Source organism: Lemur catta, chromosome 2 (assembly GCF_020740605.2).
Source record: "Lemur catta isolate mLemCat1 chromosome 2, mLemCat1.pri, whole genome shotgun sequence".
Lineage (NCBI taxonomy): Eukaryota > Metazoa > Chordata > Mammalia > Primates > Lemuridae > Lemur > Lemur catta.
In genome coordinates this window covers 29,177,392-29,197,357 of record NC_059129.1, presented here as the reverse complement: position 1 = coordinate 29,197,357, position 19,966 = coordinate 29,177,392, and the positions used below count along the sequence as shown (strand labels likewise).

General features: G+C 42.9%; 1 protein-coding gene and 1 pseudogene across 4 annotated transcripts in view; one reads left to right on the top strand and one right to left on the bottom strand.

The window, feature by feature from the left end:
• Nucleotides 1–3,669: 3,669 nt before the first annotated feature.
• On the bottom strand, nt 3,670–5,034 carry LOC123631954 (annotated as a pseudogene).
• A 1,165-nt stretch (nt 5,035–6,199) lies between these two features.
• The window catches only part of GTF2IRD2B (GTF2I repeat domain containing 2B), a 56,639-nt gene continuing 42,872 nt past the window's right edge, over nt 6,200–19,966 (top strand). For 2 of the 4 annotated variants that reach the window (XM_045543174.1, XM_045543173.1), the window contains exons 1-2: nt 6,200–6,448; nt 15,227–15,330. In XM_045543174.1, the coding sequence (XP_045399130.1) occupies nt 15,232–15,330 (99 nt within the window). In that variant the 5' untranslated portion in view covers nt 6,200–6,448; nt 15,227–15,231. Of the gene's footprint in view, nt 6,449–8,065; nt 8,672–15,226; nt 15,331–19,966 lie in introns of those variants that run through there. The other 2 variants (XM_045543170.1, XM_045543171.1) reach the window with 2 other exon arrangements.

Genomic DNA, 19,966 nt, shown 5'->3' with positions numbered 1-19,966 from the left:
AGACTTTCTAATTTCCCTTTTGATTTCTTCTTTAGTTCATAGTTTATTTAGAAGTGTGTTGGCCAGGGGCGGTGGCTCACGCCTGTAGTCCTAGCACTCTGGGAGGCTGAGGAGGGTGGATCGTTTGAGCTCAGGAGTTCGAGACCAGCCTGAGCAAGAGCGAGACCCTGTCTCTACTAAAAATACAAAGAAATTAGCTGGACAACTAAAAATATATAGAAAAAATTAGCCGGGCATGGTGGCGCATGCCTGTAGTCCCAGCTACTCAAGAGGCTGAGGCAGAAGAATTGCTTGAGCCCAGGAGTTGAGGTTGCTGTGAGCTAGGCTGACGCCATGGCACTCTAGCCTGGACAACAAAGTGAGACTCTGTCTCAAAAAATAAAATAAAATAAAATAAAAAAATAGAACTGTGGTATTTGGTGTCCAAATATTTGGGGATTTCTCAAGCATCTCTCTGTTATTGATTTCTAATTTAATTTCACTGTGGCTGCTTTTAAGTTGTTTCTCTTCAGTACTGATTTTTGAGCAAGTGTTTTGATGGGGTACCTGAAAACTTAATGTAGTTTTTTTCATGTTTCCTGTGTTTGGGGTTTGTTGAGCTTCTTGAATCTATGGGTTTATATTACAGTTTCTGTTAAGTTTGGAAAATTTTCTCTCCTCTCCTTCAGAGACTTCAATTATTTATATATTAGACTACTTAAAGTTGTCCCAAAGCTTACTAATGTTCTTTTCCATTTTTAAAATTCTTTTTCTCTGTGTGGTAGTTACTATTGCTAGGCCTTCAAGTTCACTAACCTTTTCTTCTGCAATTTCTAATTTGTCATTAATCTCATCCAGTATATCCTTTTTTTTTTTTTAATCTCAGACATGAGATTAAGTCTGGAATACAGTTAAGTGACTTGGAAACAATTTGATGCATTCAGGTCTTACTTTTATGACCTGTTAGGGGAGTGCGGAGCAGTGTGAAATCTAGGGCCAATTTCCTCCCTATACAGTTTGGACCTTTGGCGCCTCCAAATCTCATGCTGAAATCTGATCCCCAGTGTTGAATGTGGGGCCTGGTGGGAGGTGTTTGGGTTGTGGGGGTGGATCCCTCATGAACGGCTTGGTGCCCTCCCAGGGACAACGAGTGGGTTCTTCATTTATTACACATGAGAGCTGGTTGTTTAAAAGAGCCTGGCACCCCCTCCTCTCTCTCTTGCTGCTTCTCTCACCAAGTGACACTTCTGCTCCCCTATACCTTCCACCTTGGTTGGAAGCTCCCTGAAGCCCTAACCAGAAGCAGATGCTGGCACCATGCTTCTTGTACAGCCTGCAGAACCGATAGCCAAGTGAACCTCTTTTCTTTAATAAATTACCCAGCGTCAGGTATTTTCTTTACACCAACACAAATAGACTAATACACTCCCGTGACGAGGCAAGACCTTCCTTAGTACTCTACCCAATGGCCTGTGACTCTTGAACAGGCACTATTCTCGGCCCTGTGTAAGTGCTAAGCACTATTCCAACACATTCAGATGGTTCTTTCCCCAGCCTCAGGTAATTTCCTCACATGTGTGCTGATGTTCTCTACTGAACACTCCAGGGGTTACTCTGCAGACCTCTGGGTTCTCTCTTTGTGTAGAACTCTCCTTTCTGGCACTCTTCCTTATGAACTGTAGTTGCCTTGGTCTCTCTGAACTCTCAGCTCTGTAACCTCAGCTAAGGAAGTGCTGGGCTCTGCCTTAATTTCCCTTCCCTGTGCCATGGCCTGAAAACTACGTCAAGTCCATAAGCTGGGCAATTGTACGGCTCACCTCACCTGTCCACCACTTCTCAGACAACACTATCCTTTGTTGTCTGATGTCCAGAGTCTTGAAAAACCATTGTTTCATGCATTTTGTGTTTGTTTCTTTGTTAAGTTGGGTTCCAGGTGGGAAGGTGAATCTGCTTCTTGTTACTTCATCTTGGCCAGAAGCATAAGTCAGGATCTTTACTCTGAGATGGACAGTTTGGAACAAAAGAGTGAAATGAGTTAATACTTTACAGGATTCTTCTTGTTGCTGTGCTGAGGATGGGCTGAAGAGGGTTAAGGGCAGAATTAAGAAGACAAATTAGGAGTCTATTGCAAGAAACAGAGTAGGCCTGGACCAGTGGTAGTGGGGTAGTGGGGGTTATTGCAGAGTGGTAGAATCTGGGTAAAATCAGAACTGACTGAGTTGTCTGAAGGATTAGTGTGGAGGTGTGGGAGGAGTACAGGGGACGTTCAAGGTTTTGGGCTTGAGTAAATGCAAGAATGGCATTTCGTTAAGATGGGGAAGACAGCAGGAGAAACAGGGGAGAGGGTGAGACACGTTCTGCTTGAGATGCCTGTGCATCCTCCAAGTGAAGATTTCAAAGCAGGCAGTTGGTCATATAGATTTACAGTTCAGGAGAATGGTCTGGACCAGAGATATGTGTTTGGGAGTCATGACCATATAAACGGTACTGAAAGCCCTGAGACTGGAGGAGATTCATCTGCGGGGTGAGGGCAGACAGTAAAGAGATCCACGATTAACCCCTGGGGTACCTGCACTATGTAAGGGTTGGGACAAAGAGAAGGACTAAGAACAGGCTGAGGAAGAGTAGCCAGAAAAGTAGGCAGAACAGCAGTCAGGTGTAGCGTGTTAACAAGCCCAGCAGTGTTTCAAAGAGGACGGAGTGATTCGTTTTGTCAAATGCTGATAGATCAAGTAATTCACAGCCTGCAAGATGATCAGAGGATTTAGCAATGTGGTGGTCACTTGTGACTTCAGAAAAGACAGTTTTAGTGGAGGGGAGGGGGTTAATCGGAGTGAGAGGACAGAATGAGAGGACAGAAATGAAAGGAGTGAGAGGACAGAAATGAAAGACAGTGGGTATATACAACCCTTCCTGATGCTAATCAGTTACTTTCAAACCAATCAGAAGATGTATATTTTGACACTTTTAACAAATGGGTTCAAAACACTGAAACTCTTCATAGAAAAGATTCTTAAGCATGTTAGAAAACTGTTTCCAGGTTTAAGGGGACAAATATGATTTTGTTTGTTTTAGGGACAAGGTCTCACTCTGTTGCCCAGGCTGGAGTGCAGTTGTGCCATCATAGCTTACTGTAGCCTTGAACTCCTGGGCTCAAGCGATCTTCCCACCTCAGCCTCCCAAAGTGCTGAGATATAGGCGTGAACCACCTCACCTGGCCTAAGTGGACAAATATGAGAGTTTTATGTTCTCATTGTTTTTAGTAAGAAAATACCGTCAATCCTCATTATTCGTGAATTTTATATTGGCAAATTTGCCCATTCACTAAAATTTATTGGTAACCCCCAAATCTATAGTTTTCGGCAGTCATTCACAGACACGCACAAAGCAACCAGAAATATGAGTTTCTTGACATGCAGTTTCCCAGCTGGGATTGAACAAGGCAATGCTCTCTGCCACCTTGTCTCACAGTGGAAACAAGCATCTAATCACTGATCTAGTTAATGCAACCTCTTTCACCTTTTCGTGCTTGTGTGTGTGTGTGTGTGTGTGTGTGTGTGTGTGTGTGTGTGTATGTGACAGACAGAGAGAGAGAGAGAGAGATTTTTCAATTTAAAATATCCCCAAAGCATAATGCTGAAGTGTTGTCTAGCGATTTTTGTTTTTTTTTTTTCTAAGAACAAAACAGGTTTATTGGGATTTGGGACTCTGAGTATTTCTGTCTCTACTGTCTGACCTCCTCCTGCCACGACTCCTGGACCTAGATGAGCTCTGGCTCTGGCTCTGGCTCCAGCTGCCCCAACCCCAGCTGTGGCCCCTTTTTCTTCCTCTACTTCGTGAACTGCGCCTCTCACGACTCTTTGACGTGTGTTTGTGAGATCTCTTCCCCCTGTGACTACTTCTCCTTTTCCTCTCAGATTCCCCATTTCTCTTGTAGGGGTGGTCTGGACTTGGGCTCCTCCTCCTTCTCAGCCTGCCGTAGTATTCCTCACGGTGGCCCATCCTCCCCCTCCTCTCCAAGTTCTTACCAAACGAGGAGCTAGTCTGATCTGGAGACAGGTACTTGTCTCTATTAGCTTCCCCAAATTCATTATTGGGATTTCTGAACACATGAAGAAAGTTGCAGTTTTTTCCTCTTGGACACTGTTGTATCTCAAATAAACCACAAATTGCCATTTTCCACCGGGTCACTGGGCAGAATTCGCACTGAAGCTGTCGTCCTGCATACCAACACCCGTTAAACAGAGAAAGGGCTGTTTGGCATTCTTCTTCCAACTGGTACTACATAAACAGGTTACCCCTCAGGTGAGGCTCCAAGTTGCAGCTGACCTTGAACTGAATCACTCTCCCCCACATTCTTAAACTCGGGGAGCACATCGTCATAGAAATCTAGGAACTGCTGGTAGGTTTCCTCTTCGCTGTACTCCAGGCTTGCGTCGGGGTCATAGTCTTCTCTCCTGCACTGCTCCATTCCAAATGTTGTAAACATGCTTTTAATAAGAAGGGTAGGACTCGATGCTGGGAAATTGTGTTCACGTGAACACCTATCTCCAAATCTGCAAGCCCCTGTTTTACTGTAGAACGGACAATTAGCTCGATCCTTCTCCATTATTCTTAAATCCATGGGTGGTTCTGGGTTTTGCCATGTAGCGCCATTTTCCAACTCTTTCTTCTCCTGTAGTTTCTGCTCCTCCTCTTCTCTCTCTTTTCTCTGCTGTTCTTCCCATTCTTCCTTTAACTTTCTCTGTTGCTCTTCCTGCTGTTTCTTAGCAGCCTCTTCCTTTTCCTTCTTTATTCTGAATTCTTCTTGTGCCTTCTGCTCCCTCAGCAACCACTCCTCGTGCAATTTTTGCCTCTCTCTCTCTCCAACAATTTCTCTTCTTCCAGTTGTTGTTCTTCAATGAAAGTGTCCTCCTCCTCCTTCTGTGAGAGTACCGAGTCTCTCAATCGAGCGAGTTCCTGCTGACATTTCTTTCGTTTCTCCTTCTTCAGGGCGGCCCAGTACTTTTTGTAGCTCGGTTTCTCACGAAACACCACCCTCTCGGGTGCCGCCATCTCAGCGGTGCTGCTCTACCTGCCCTCTCCCCTGTCTAGTGTTCCTAAGTGCAAGAAAGGCTGTGATGTGCCTTACAGAGAAAATACGTATGTTAGATAAGCTTTGTTCAGGCAGGAGTTACAGGTTTATTGGCTATGAGTTCAATGTTAATGAATCAACAACAGATATTACATGAGGAATCTTTAAACAGAAACCCCCATAAAACAAGGTTATGTATTCATAGGTTCACAAAAATGTCAGAGGCTCCAGGAATCTAACCCTGTATTTCTTCTAGGAGCAAAGGTTCAGAACCAGCTAATTCAGTGTTAGCGGCAACTCTGTTAGAACATAACTACTCTGAATAAGGAGAACAGACTTTAACAAAGAAATATTTTCAAACATCCCCTTTTAAAATGTCAAAAAAAGCAGACACTTCTCAACTAATTGTTGAATTGTTATCTTTACGTTGAAAAGACAGATTTTTTTCCCTCACGGTATCTGGTAGAGAGCAAATCTTTGGTAGCAATTGACAGAAAAATATCAGTAAATTGGAACACTAGTCTTTTTCAAAAGAAAAATGTGTATTAGAACATGTATTTAACTTCAAGACAGCAGTTACCTATGGAAAGACAGGAATGAGAATGGTGCCTTCAATTGTAATGTTTGATTTCTTTAAAATATGAAGGAAGTACGTTACGAAACGTCAAATCTGAGCCATGGATAAATGGTTTCTATTATCCTATTTTCTTTTTGACATATTTGAAATAAATATGGAATGGTAATTTAATCAGAGTAAATACTATCGTAATGTTTGACTATTTGCTCGAGTGACGGCCAGTTCATGAACGGCCAGCGATGCCACAGGCCCCCGCAAAGGGTCAGGACACACTGTTGCAGTTCATAACAACTCGACTTTTAAGGCAGGTTCACTGCTCACTCGAGTTGTGACCCAACCACTTTAAAGCTACAAACTGCACTCGCGCAAAAAATATATTAAATAACAAAAAGAAACTACATCCACGTTCGGGGGCAGTGTCTAGGGGTGCGAAAAAGACACGCGCCAGCAACTCATCACAACCCAGCGATGGATGACGCCTGGACCCCAGGGGACCGGCCCTGAGCCGCAGCACCAACGCAGAGTGCGGCTGAACTGGATTCGACAGCACCGGAAACGGCAACTCCCACTTGGGGCGCTGCGGACACACGAGTCAAGGCTGCCTTCCAGGAAGCAAACAAAAAAGAAAAAAAAAGGGAAAGAAAGAGAAAAAGGAGGGCTAGTGGCGAGCAGGGGCCTCGGCCGCCACCCACGCGCGTGCCCCGCCTCGTGCTGGTCCCCGGCGCCGGGCGCCCGGCCGCTGCCCTGCTCTCGGCCGCTGCCCGGTGGCCTCAGACTCCGCGGCCGGCCCGGCGCAACCCGCTGGCCAGCGCCCTCAGGTGCGTACCCCGCCCCTGCCGCAGCCTCCGCCGCCATTAAGGGCGGGTGCTTTTCTCGGAACTTTCCCTTCCCAAGGGCCCGGGGACTGGAAGCCGCCCGGCCGCCCCAGTGCACGGCGGGAGGTGGCCCCGGCGCCCCCAAGCGGGCCCCGGAACCCCAGTCCCCGCGGGCAGGACCTGAGGAGTGGGGGTGGGGCGGGGAAACCCTGCCGCGGGGGCAACGGTCGCACGCACGGAGCGCGCGCCCCTCTCCTTTCTGATTGGTTGGGTGGCGGCCGGGGACCCTGTGCGCGTGAGGTCACGCTCCCCCTGGCGTACGAGGGGCGCTAGCGCTGCGTGCGGACGTGCTTGATTGGTTAGAAGAGGGGGCGTGGTCGCTGCTGTTACCTGGTAACTGCGTCCCGGCTCCGCCCCCTACGTCACGCGTTGCCAAGTGGCCCCCGGCGTGGGTTTTGTCGGCCAGTCGGCGCGGCAGCGTGTTTGTGGCCTGAAGAGAAATCCATACGCCAGGGAGAACCGGCTCCGGCCCTGGAACGCCGTCCGTCGCGGTTCTACGTTAGAATTCAAGGAGGAAAAAAGCTGGCAGGGCTGTAGGCTGTATCCTCCACCCCTCAAACCCAAGCTTTGCCTTCGTTGCTGCATAAGAGAGGTCCACTGTAACAGTCACCCTTTAAAAGTGTATAATTTAGTGGGTTTCAGAGCTTCACAGAGCTGAGCAACCATCACCACTGTCGAATTCCAGAATGTTTTCAGCACCCCGGAAGAAACTCCAGACCCATTAAGCCCGCATTCCCCATTTCGCACCCACCGCCAGCCCCTGGCAGCCACCTTTGTGTCTATGGACTTGCCTGTTCTGGACGTTTCTTGTAGATGGACTCATCCCAAGGAGTCTTTTGTGTCTGGCTTCTTCATTCCTTTTTATGGCTGAATAATAATCTATAATATGAATATACAATTTTTTTGGCTATTTGGGTTTCCACCTCTTGGCTGTTATGAATAATGCTGCTATGAACATTGGTGTACGCATTTTTGTGCGGACATTTGTTTTCAATTCTCATAGGTGTATACCAAGGAGTGGAATTGCTGGGCCAAGTTTTGTGTTTTAAGAAAAAAAAATCATTTTAGTTTCGTGCTGGTAATTTGAAGTAAACAGATGTCTAGATATGAGATTGGAAATTGGCCAGTTGGATATTACTCACAGCTGCAATTGAAGGATTGAGCAGCCTTTTCTCCTCTTGTCTTCCATTTGGAGATGAAGGCATCATCATCATCTGTATGACGTCAGTGGACACAGGGCTTGGGGCCAGGTTCCAGCTGGTATCAATCTGCAGTGGCAATTTGGAATGGGTCACAGTTCTTCCTGCCTGCCTGTTTAGCCCCTGAGGTCTGCTGCCCAGACCCCTGGCTTCAGCCTGGACAGCCCCTTCCCTCGTTCTCGGGCTGCAGAGCTCAGAAGTACAGTAGTCCCCCCTTATCCGCGGTTTCAGTTTCCTGAGGTCAACCATGGTATGAAAATAGTAAATGGAAAATTCCAGAAATAAACAGCTCATAAGTTTTAAATTGCACGCTGTTCTGAGTAGCGTGATGAAATCTCTCGCCGTGCTGCCCAGGTCTTGAATAGTCCCTTTGTCCAGTGGCTCCAAGCTCCCTGCCCGTAGTCACTCAGTAGCTGGCTGGGTTATCAGATCGACCGTGGCAGTATCGCAGTGCTTGTGTTCAAGTCACCCTTACTTTACTCCATAATGGCCCCAAAGCACAAGAGTAGTGATATTGGCAATTTGGATAGGCCAAAGAGAAGCCGTAAAGTGCTTCCTTTAAGTGAAAAGGTGAAAGTTCTGGACTTAATAAGGAAAGAAAAAAAATCCTATGCTGAGGTTGCTAAGATCTACAGTAAGAATGAATCTTCCATCCGTGAAATTGTGAAGAAGGAAAAAGAAATTCGTGCCAGTTTTGCTGTCTCACCTCCAACTGCAAAAGTGACAGCCACGGTGCGTGATAAGCGCTTAGTTAAGATGGAACAGGCGTTGCATCTGTGGGTGGAAGACATGAACAGAAAACGTGTTCCGATTGACAGCAACGTGTTGCGCCAGAAAGCACTGAGCCTATACGAAGACTTCAGCAAGGGATCCCCTAAAACGAGTGACACCAAGCCATTTACTGCAAGTAAGGGATGGTTACACAGATTCAGGAATAGGTTTTCACATCATCACAAGAAGAAGAAGGGTGAGTACAGTACAATAAGATATTTTGAAAGAGACAGATCACATTTACATAATTTTTATTACAGTTTATTGTAATTGTTCTATTTTATCATTACTTATTGTTGTTAATCTCTTAGTATGCCTAATTTATAAATTAAACTTCATCATGAGTATGTATGTATAGGTTGAGCATCCTTAATCCAAAAATCCAAAATTTAAAATGCTACAAAATCCAAAACTTTTTGAGCACTGACATGATGCCACGTGGTAAATTCTCCATCTGACACTTTTGCTTTCTGGTGATTCAATGTATACAAACTTTGTTTCATGCACAAAATTATTAAAAATATTGTATAAAATCACCCTCAGGTTACGTGTATACAGTGGTAAATTCCCCACCTGACACTTTTGCTTTCTGTTGGTTCAATGTACACAAACTATTTCATGCACAAAATTATTTAAGATATTGTATGAAATCACCTTCAGGCTATATGTAGAAGTAGATATGAAACACAAATGAATTTCATATTTATTCATTTTTTTAAGAGACAGAATCTCTGTCACCCAGGCTGGAGTGCAGTGGTATGATCATAGCTTACTGCAGCCTCAAACTCCTGGGCTCAAGTGATCCTCCCACCTCAGCCTCCCAAGTAGCTGGGATTACAGGCACACACTACTGCACCCAGCTGAATTTCATATTTAGCCTTGGGTCCCATCTTCAAGATACTGTATTATACATATAGAAATATTTCGAAATCTGAAATCTGAAACATTTCTGGTCTCAAACATTTTGGATAAGGGATACTCAACCTGTGTAGGAAAAAACTTAGATAGATAGGGTTCAGTACTATCCTTGGTTTCAGGGCATCCACTGAAGGTCTTGGAATGTGTCCCCCAAGGATAAGTGGGTGGCGGGTGGCTACTGTAATGCTTAGGTGCCTTCATTTTTCTCCTCTTCTGTCAGTTGTCCACTTTGTGTTCCCACCTGCCCTGGACCATTGCAAGTGTGTCTGGCTTTCTTTAGCCTGTATTGCCTGAGATTCTGCCTTGTGCAAGCAGGTCTGTCTCACTTGAGAGCAGGAGTTGGATTCTATTCACTTTTCTTTCCCCCGCTTCCTGCCAGCAGAGTATACGTTTTCACATTGTGGGTGCTCAATACATTTTTTTTTTCCTTTTTTTTCCCTGAGACATAGTCTCGTTCTGTTGCCCGGGCTAGAGTGCCATGGTGTCAAGCTCACAGCAACCTCAAAATCCTGGGCTTAAACAATCCTTCTGCCTCAGCCTCCCGAGTAGCTGGGACTACAGGCATGCGCCACCATGCCCGGCTAATTTTTTTCTATATATATATTTAGCTGTCCAGATCATTTCTTTCTATTTTTAGTAGAGACGGGGTCTCGCTCTTGCTCAGGCTGGCCTCGAACTCCTGAGCTCAAGTGATCCACCTGCCTCCGCCTCCCAGAGTGCTAGGATTACAGGCGTGAGCCACCGCACTGGCCTCAATACATTTTTGTTGAATGGTGAAATACACTTGAGTTTGTGGTTTCCATTTACCCTAGGCCTGGGCTGAGCTGTGGAGAAGGTAGAACTTGTTAATTAAAACCAAGCCCTCAGAGATCCGAAAAATTAACCTTTGGAAAGGAAAACCTAGAAACAATTTAAAAAATAAACCAGACCTCTCTTTCAAGATTTCAGAGACTTAATAAATGGAGTGGATGATATTTCAAATAATGAAAAGTTCTGAAGTGATGGGTCTTGCTAAAAAAAGAAAGAGAAAAAAAAGAAAAATAAAGTTGTTAATGATGAGTATAAATTCTAGATCGGTGATGGGCAAACTGCCCAGACAGTAGATATTTTTGGCTTTGGGGACAAATACTATCTGTCACATGCATGCAACCCTGGCTTTGCAGGAAAGCACCCATATAGACAAGATGTAAACAAATGTGTGTGACTGTGTTCCGATAAAACTTTGTTTACAAAAATAGGTGGCAGTCTGGATTTGACCTATAGGATGCAGATTATTGACCCCTGTTCTAGATGTTTGCTTTCTATTAGCAAAATATTACATTAAAATGGAGAGAAAGTCCTTAAGGATTGTTGGGAAAACTGTGAGATATGAGAGTATTTTGGTTTACATCTCCAGTTTTAAAAAACAAAAAGTTAAGTACTAAATAAAAATCTGCAATCTCAAATCACCATATAGGTTTTAGGGGATTTTATTCTGTGGTACAAGGTCTTATTGTCAAGAATTTATAGCTTTGTTGAATGCATTGAATTTCTCAGGAAAATGTTCTTGGGATGGGAAACACTGTTAGCTTATAATCATGTTTCATTATTTTTGATGTTCTATTAATGTATGATGTGTACCAAATCATAAAATATAAAAGACAGGGTTCCTGCCTCTGTTTGTTATTACATAAAGGATAATTATAAAACATTCATTTTTTTTTTTATTATTGCTAGTTGCACAGTTGATGTCAACTGACAGTATCTTTTTTGAGTTCTATTTGGTTTCATTCTATTATTCATAAAAAAAACCCAAAGTTTTGACTTCACAGTCCTCTTAAGGGTTACTGTGGTATAATTTTCTAGTGGGGATGGAACTCCTGATTTTAATGGGAGCTACATGACTTTACATTTGTCAAAACTCAGAACTGTATACTGAAAAGGGTGAACTTTGTTATATATAAATTTTACCTTTTATTTAAAAATTTTTAAGTCACAGGTATTTTTTTAGCCTTTAATAGTCAAAGAAATGAAACATAATCCTCATGGGGGTCTAGTTTACATCAGTTAAAAAATTTTTATTTAAAAATTTTTATTTAAAAATTTTTTTCCTTTATTTAAAGGAAGCAGAGTGAATGATCATTTTGACTATTCTTCCTGCTAAGTAAAATATGCAGACATAAGCATTGTTTGAGTTCAGAAATAAGTGTCTCACTTCGATTGCTTTTTTGTCTGCTTCCTTGGGAAACCTCTGAGCTTGGAGGTTGCTTGAAGGACACAGAATGCCATGTCTTAGTGATTTTTTTTTTTTTTATTTTGCACAACCACCCACATGGAAACATGTTCTAATTCATCTTCCGGGCACTTGAGAATGCAGGCAGCTCGCCCGCACAGCAGGCGTGAGCCGGGGCTGTCCTGGTGACATGGAGTCACCCTCATTATGGAACACTTTCCCCTGCAGCGCCTTTCTTCCCTTTGCTTATCTGCCCCCTCTCTGCAGCCCCTGCTCCAGCCGTAAACCAGCTGCACAACCCGAGCAGGCTTCCTTGCTTCCTCGCCGCTCTGTGTCCTTGCATAGGGAATCATTTTCTCTTAGAGGGTGTGCATTAAATTGGATGATTAGAAAAGCATTGGCACGTAGGATGTAGTTCAGTGAATAGTAATTTTCTTTTTCCCATCCAACCTCCCTTTGATTGCATTTGATTATCTTTAAACAGCTTTATTGAGATATAATTCGCATACCATACAACTCACTCATTTAAAGTGTAGAGTTCAATGGTTTTTAGTATAATCAGAGAGTTGTATGATCCATCACCACAGTCAATTTTCGAACATTTTCATCACCCCGAAAAGAAACCCGGGACCCTTTAGCTATCATCCCCGACACCTCAGCCCTAAGTAACCACTGATCTACTCTCAGTCCCTATAGATTTCCCCATTCTGGACATTCCACATGAATGGGATTATATAACGTGCGGTTCCCTTCGATATTAGATTGAGGGAATTGATAAAAGGTCAGAGATGAAAGGAGACTTCATGATAAGTGGTTGATTTATCATCTCCTTGTGTAGAGGAGGTAAGTCCAGCCCCCGGGGTCACACAGCTAGGTAGTGGTCTGGGGACCCCACACCCTGGCTCTCCTGGCTTTAGGTTCTGTGGGGACCAGAGCTTCACGTCTCATGCTCTATAAGCTGGCCTGGTGCATCCTCTGGTGTTTGTCATTAATGCCACCTTCTAATGGCACTTTCTTACTGGGAGAGGGAGAAAAGAAAGGGCACAGTCACTGAGTGAGGGTGCTGGGAATGCACCACAAATAGTCTCTATGGAAGACTCTCCAGGGAAGTGAACTCTTGGGACCGGCAAAGAGTAGGCTAGGGAACTGGTGTGATCCAAATGCACCCATTTCCAGAGAGCAGAGTGCCCCAAACAAGGGGGCTCCTTCCCCGCAGGCCTGCCTGGAATGGGTCCCCTCCAGGGTGCTGTGCCTTGCAAGTGCTCTGCCGCCTCCCTGAAGTGCTGCTGATGAAATAGGACTGCCCCTCGCCTGTGGTGCCCCTGGGGGCTGTTGGTGTGGCATCTGCCTCCCCTTTCTCAACGCACGTTGCGTGTGATGATGTCATAGCAGGTTTACGGCATTTTCAGGTGAGAAGTGGAAACAGCAGTAGGCTGAAAATTGTCCTGGTGTATGTTCTAGCTTTGCTTGGACAAATCACTGAGTTTGTAAAATGAGAATATTTCTACACCTTTTTCTCTTCCTGGGATATTAAACACAAAATAAGATTATGAATGAAAATATTTGCAGCTTCCAAAATAACATGGATGGAACATAATCTAAGTGAATCTTCTCGTGAGTGGAAAAATAATATGTCTTTGCTGTTACCTACTCTTTGCATTTCCTCGGTCGAGTGGACTAAGTGGTAATCATGGAATCTAGAATGCTCGAGACAAGACTAAGACCTACGCATCTCCTTGTTGGATGTTGCTTTTTCTACACTTGGTTTTAGCCAAAAGGCTGAGAAGTGATTGATGCTACTTTTTCTGATTCCAGTTCTGTTGTCAGAATAGAGTCTTTGTTATGTAAAATAATATTCACAAACTTGTATTTGTTCTCAAATATGGGTGTGATAACAAGAAGAATGTCCAAGGTTTCATTTAAGATAATTATCATAAAAGCGTCAAATCGAAGTGTGTGTATTCTCTGAGTTGTTCGTGCCCAGGTAATGCCTATTACTTAAGTAATATGCCTTAATTAATATAGGCTGTTAGATACTAATTAATTAAGGTATGAAGTCAGACCCCCCCCTTACATTCTTATTTTTTAAATTAAATTTAAAATTTTTAATTGACACATAATTGTACCTATTTATGGGGTTACATAATGATGTTTTGACACAGAAAATGTGTAGTGATCAGATCAGGGTAATTAGCATATCCATTATCTCAAATATTTATCATTTCTTTGTGCGGGGAACATTCAATGTCCTCCTTCTAGCTATTTGAAACTATATGATACATTATTGTTAACTATTAATATAGTAGTGTATAACACTAGAATTTATTCCTCCTATCTGGCTGTAATTTTGTATCCTTCAACAAATCTTTCCCTATCCCTCCCTTCTCCCTCACATTCTATTTCATAATAGGGATATAGATTTCTAAAAATTTTTAACCAAAACAATTTGCATCCTACTGGTGTGGCATAGCTAGTCTATGTTCTCAGGAAGGTTAGAACTCTAATTAAGGGATCCTCAAGTGTCTTCAGAGAATTTAAATACATAGTTGCTAATTTAGAATTCCTTTTTAGCCTTCTGTATCTGTCCAGATTGGCTAGGGTATGCTGTGGTTACAAAGGCCAGATTTTGAAAGATGAAAGGAGCAAGAATTTATTTCTTAAATGCACTAAGGGTCTGTTGTGAGTTGCTGTGGGCCTGTTCCACCTTGTCCTCAATCTGGAACCCAGGCCGAGGGGCGGTCCTATACAGAGTAGTGCTGGTTGCTACTGAGGAGGAAGAAGGAGTGTGGCAAAGCCTCTGCCTGTAAGTGATATCACTTCCCTGACGGGGTGTCACGGAAGTCATGTGGCCACACCATGTCAAGTGGGCAAGGAATCGAACCACGTGCTCTGAAAGAGATGCTCTCGAATCTCTGAGTAGCCTTGTGTGATCACCACGCTTCACTCCCTTAAATCTTCGGTCTTCCTTCCTTCCTGTGTACATATTCATGTTGATCTGTTAATCTTTTGCTTACAGATTTAATTAAGCCAACTATTGCAGGGGCATGACACATCTGACAAGTATTTAGTTTGCATGCTCTATTTCAAAAACTCTTTTGGGGGTTTTAGAGAACTTTTTCAAATTTTTTAAAAGCTAATTTAATTTAGAGCTTGGTGAAATTTAGAGTGAGCTTTTATGTGGGAGAAACCTGAGGAGAAGGAAAGAAGGAATTTTCTCTTCCCATCTTCAGTACACAAAGCCCCTTATCTCCTTTACGTGTGTCAGAGAAACAGCAGGTGGTATCTGGCACGACCGTGCTGAAACCTAACAAAGCATCATTGATCAGTAAGGTCCATTTCCTTCCTCTCATCTGGGAAACAGTCACCGTCTTTCTCTAGTGTAGTACCTGAATTCATTTTAGAGGGAGGTGATACATAGGTTTAGTGGAAAATACACTTTATGAAAGATAGTGCCACTATTCAGGAGATCGTGGGCAAGTCACTAAATGTCTTTAAGCGTCAGTTTCTTAATTCAAAAGAAAGATTTGAGCTAGCTCTTCTGTGAGCACCCTCACAGCTCTAAACGTGGGTTTAGGACCCCAGACTTCTACCACTCACTTTCTTGTCACTTCTCTTGTACAGGGACCATGGCCCAAGTAGCAGTGTCCACCGTGCCCATTGAAGAAGAGGAGTCTTCGGAGAGCAGGATGGTGGTGACGTTCCTCGTGTCTGCTCTCGAGTCCATGGTGAGACGGCCTTACAGTTCCAATGTTCGTTCCAAAGCTGGATCACTGATGAGATGACAGGGCTGTGAAACACTTTAGTGTCACTCTTGATGTTCACCCTCAGCCTGACATCTTGTCTATATAAAGGTGTCCTTTATGGAGGGTAGTGAGCTAGTGTGACTACTTATTTATCAATATTTATTTATTTATTACATTATGGATGTAATTATATAAATTTAAGCTTCCCAGATCTGAAATGTAACGAAGGTACCTTTGTTATCTTGTTTGAGACTATTTCTTGTCTCAATTCAGTAGTAAAATAGCAATCTGTTTGTATGCATCTGTTTTCACCTGGAAGGTAAACTTTTTGACGGTGGGTGAAAATTTGATAAGAAATTTACATGACTCCAAAGTTTGTAATTAGAAGATACTTTTTGATTAAAAAGGGGAAATCAGTAACTTTACAGTGGAGAAATCTGACAGCGCCTGAATCAAGGGTCAAGGTTAACATCTGTAGTCAAGAGCTGACACAGCAAGAGGGACGGCAGCCCCGTGTGGTGTTCCTGCCAAAGGGACAGAATCTGAATTTATTGCAGAAACGACAGACAAACCAAATCTAAGGGCATTCTACAAAATAACTGGACTGGACTCTTAATACATATCAGTGTCATGGAAAACAAAGAAAGACTGGAGAATCATTCCAGATACAGGAGAGGGAAGAGATGGGACAGCCAAATAGAAAGTACAGCTCTGGATTGGATCTGAGACCAGAAAATACAGAAACACACACATTTTTTTTTCTGTAAAGAACATTATTAGGTCAATTGGCAAAATATCAAACACACACAACTCACACATGCATACACACACACACACACACACACACACACACACACACACACACACACACACACACACACACACACACACACACACACACACACATGCACCTAGACCCATAATATTTAATCTGCTGAAAACCAAATATAAAATCTCAAAAGCAGCCTATGGTAAACTGAATAATGGCCCCCAGAGAAGTCCATGCCGTCATCTTTGGAACCTGTGAATGTTACCTTACTTAGCAGATATGATTAAGTTAAGGGTCTTGAGATGCAGGGATTATCCTGGATTATCTGGGGATAAATAAAACTGCTTTAAAATAAAAGGCGGGGTGTAGTGGCTCACACCTGTAATCCCAGCACTTTGAGAGGCTGAGGTGGGAGGATCACTTGAGGCCAGCCTGAGCAACATAGTGAGACCATATCTCCACAAAAAATATTTTTAAAAAATTAGCCAGTTGTGGTGGCACACGCCTATAGTCCCAGCTACTCGGGAGGCTGAGGCGGGAAGATTGCTTGAGCCCAGGAGTTTGAGGCTGCTGTGAGCTGTCATGATGCCTCTGCACTCTAGTCCAGGCAACAGTGCAAGACCCTGTCTCAAAAGAAAAGTAAATAAAAAACTTGGAATAAATTTTAAAAGAAAGTGTTAGAGCTTGGCGCAGTGGCACATGCCTGTAGTCCCAGCTACTCAGGAGGCTGAGGCGGAAGGATCGCTTGAGCCCAGGAATTAGAGGCTGTAACTGTAGTGCGCAGTAATCATACCTGTAAATAGCCACTGCACTCTAGCCTGGACAACATAGCGAGACCTTGTCTCTAAAAAAAAAAAAAAGTGTTAGGATCTATTTGAAGAAAATTAGAAATCTTACCCAAGAACTTGAAGAACAGATCACATGCTTTTCATTTGATAAATATTCATGAAGCGCCTCCTAATCTAGGCCACCTTCAAGGCACTGCAGTCACAAGACTTGAGAAGGCAGATAAGGTCCCCCTCACAGAGATCTTATATTCTATTTAGGGAGACAGACAATAAACAAATTGTGTGTGTGTTTGTATCAGTTAATATAATAAATCTAATATTATAAAGAAAAGGAGGTTTAGGGGAGAGATGGAAGGTTAAAGCAGGGGTCTGGGAGAAATTCTCTGGGTGGTCACCTTTTATCCAAAGAGCTAGATGACATGAGAAAGTGAGGCAGGCCAGTATTGGAGGCAGAGTGTTCAAAGCAGTGAGAACAGCGTATGCAAAGGCTCCCAGGTGGGAACAATTTGGCCTTTATGGAACATCCAGAAGTCCAGAAATACTGGAGCGGAGTGAGGAAGGGAGCAATGGTCAGAGGAAAGGTTTAACACAGGAAAGGTTGGATTTGCCCTCTGCCTGAATGTAGATACCCCTGGTGCAGCTTGGCCTTCCTGGTTCTCAGGCCTTTGAACACCACCACTAGCTTCCTGGGGCTCCAGATTGCACATGGCAGATTATGAGACTTCTCTGCCTCCATAATTGCATGAGCCAATTTCTTATGCTAAACTTCATTATATCTTTATATATCTCCATTGGTTCTGTTTCTCTGGAGAACCCTGGGTAACGCAGGTAGTGTCTACCACATGTCTCCATTGTAAAGTTACTATTAATTTGGGAAGCAAGTCACTAAGTTTAGCCCACAAATAGTGCTTCTTCATGCTTACAAAGGTAAGGTGACGTGGCTCCTCTCACAATGTTGGTGGGAGTGTAAGCCTTTCCGATTTGCTATTTGTGATGTTTCAAGACCCTTAAATGAAGTTACATCCTTTGACTCAGGTGTTGTACTTGTATGATTCCATCCCATGGAAATAATCAAACATGCACAGAAATAATTATATCCATGGACATTTGCTATAGTGTTATTTGTAATAGGAAGAAATTTTTCAGTAATGTTATGGTTAAATTATGATATATGTATAGAATAGAATATTATATATTCATTTAAAAGTCATGCTTTTCAGGATGATTTACTTGCATTTTGAGAAATGGTTCAAAAATTAATGTTAAGCAAATAAATCAGAATGCCAACCTATACATAGTAGTACACTTTCAATTTTGTTTTTAAAAGTTATATAAGCATGTATGCATATTTCAAAATGTGTATAGTGGTTATTGTGAGTAATGGGATTATAGGTGATTTCTTTTTATTCGGTGTACTTTTCTGTATCTGCTAAAATTTTTATCATATGCATATTTTACAATGAAAAAAATGCTTTTAAAAAGATCTTTTCTACTGATGATAACCTAAGTAAGGCTAAAAATCGGAAACTTCACCTGATACCAGATTGTATATTTCAGTAGATTAAGTGTGGAATTTTTGGTTCATTTGACGTAAACGGGTAGATTTGCCGTGAAGCTAATGTTGCGTTAGCTCCTGGGCCCCTCCATTGCACTGGCCCCTTCTGTGGCCTCGGGAGAGGTCCTAGCGGCATGTGCACATATGTTTTTGTAAAATTCGCCACAGTGAGATATTTTATTAACCCCAGTTAGTTCAAGTTGCTATGTCCTTCCCCTCTGACTTCCTCTCTGCCATAGCACCTTTGAGTTTCTCATTACTGCTGTAACAAATTACAACAAACTTAGTGGCTTTAAACAACACCAATTTATTATCTGACAGTTCTGGAGGTCATAAGTCAGAAAATGGGTTTTATGGTACTAAAATAAAGGTGTCAAGATTCCTTTTGGAGGCTCCTGTGGAGAATCGTGCCTTGTGTTTTGCAGCTGCTAGAGTCCACCTGCATTCTTTGTCCGTGTCCCCCTTCCACACTGACCTCTGATCCTATTGTCACAGCTCCTTTTTCTGCCTCCCTCCTCTCCTTATAAGGGACCTTGTGGTTATGTTGGGGCCCCCAATAATCCAGGATAATTTCCCCATCTCAAGGTTTTCAATGTAATCACATCTGCAGAGTCCCTTTTGCCATGTAATACAGTATATTCACAGGCTCTGGGATTAGGACATGGACATCTTTGGGGGGCCATAACTCTGCCTGCCACACCCCCTGTGTCAGGAGATGGAGTGTTCATGGGCATCTTTGGGGTGTGGATAAGGGAGGCTGAGGTCGGGGACACATTTAGCTTTAGTCAGATGGCATTATGTGGCTTGCTGTTATTTCTGTGTATAGGTGAGTTACTGCTTGACTCCCGGGGGAGGGATGGTGTCCAGGAATACTCATCTAGTTCACTGTGCCAGCTTCCCCAGCAGCGCGATGCCAGGATGCAAGGCTGGGGGTCACATTGAGGTATGAATGTGTTCTATAGTGCCGCACTGCAGAAGTGTGGGTAGCAGAGGAGAAACAGGTTTAAAATGTACACAGGTAGAAGCTAGTCTGTGGGAAATTCTTCCCATCACTAAACAAGCAAAACTGTAAACAGAGGATTTGTTTTTCATTATAGAATTTATCAGAATTCTTATTTCTTTAGGTTATAAAGCTGTTGCTACGATGAACAGCAAGCGTGTCTGTGTATAAATTTTCATGCTTTATGCATCCCTATCATCATAATAATATATAATCAACCATTAGAAGAAATATTAAATTATCTCTCTAGTCTCTGTGTGGAAAATGATACTATAAAATTGTTGTCATGTGAAGAGGCAACCAAATTGTCTATAGCCAAAAATGTAGGAAAAGGTGTGCTGTGAGAGGCATGTCTGGCAGTAAATAAAAATATGTTCTTTGGGTTTTATGATGTTTAGGGCACTTGCTTGATAAATTTGTTTTGGTTTTTTTCTTAGTGATTTTTCTCATTCTAAATAAATATTCCTTTTTCTACCTCATTTTGTGTTCTTTTCCTCAAGCAGACC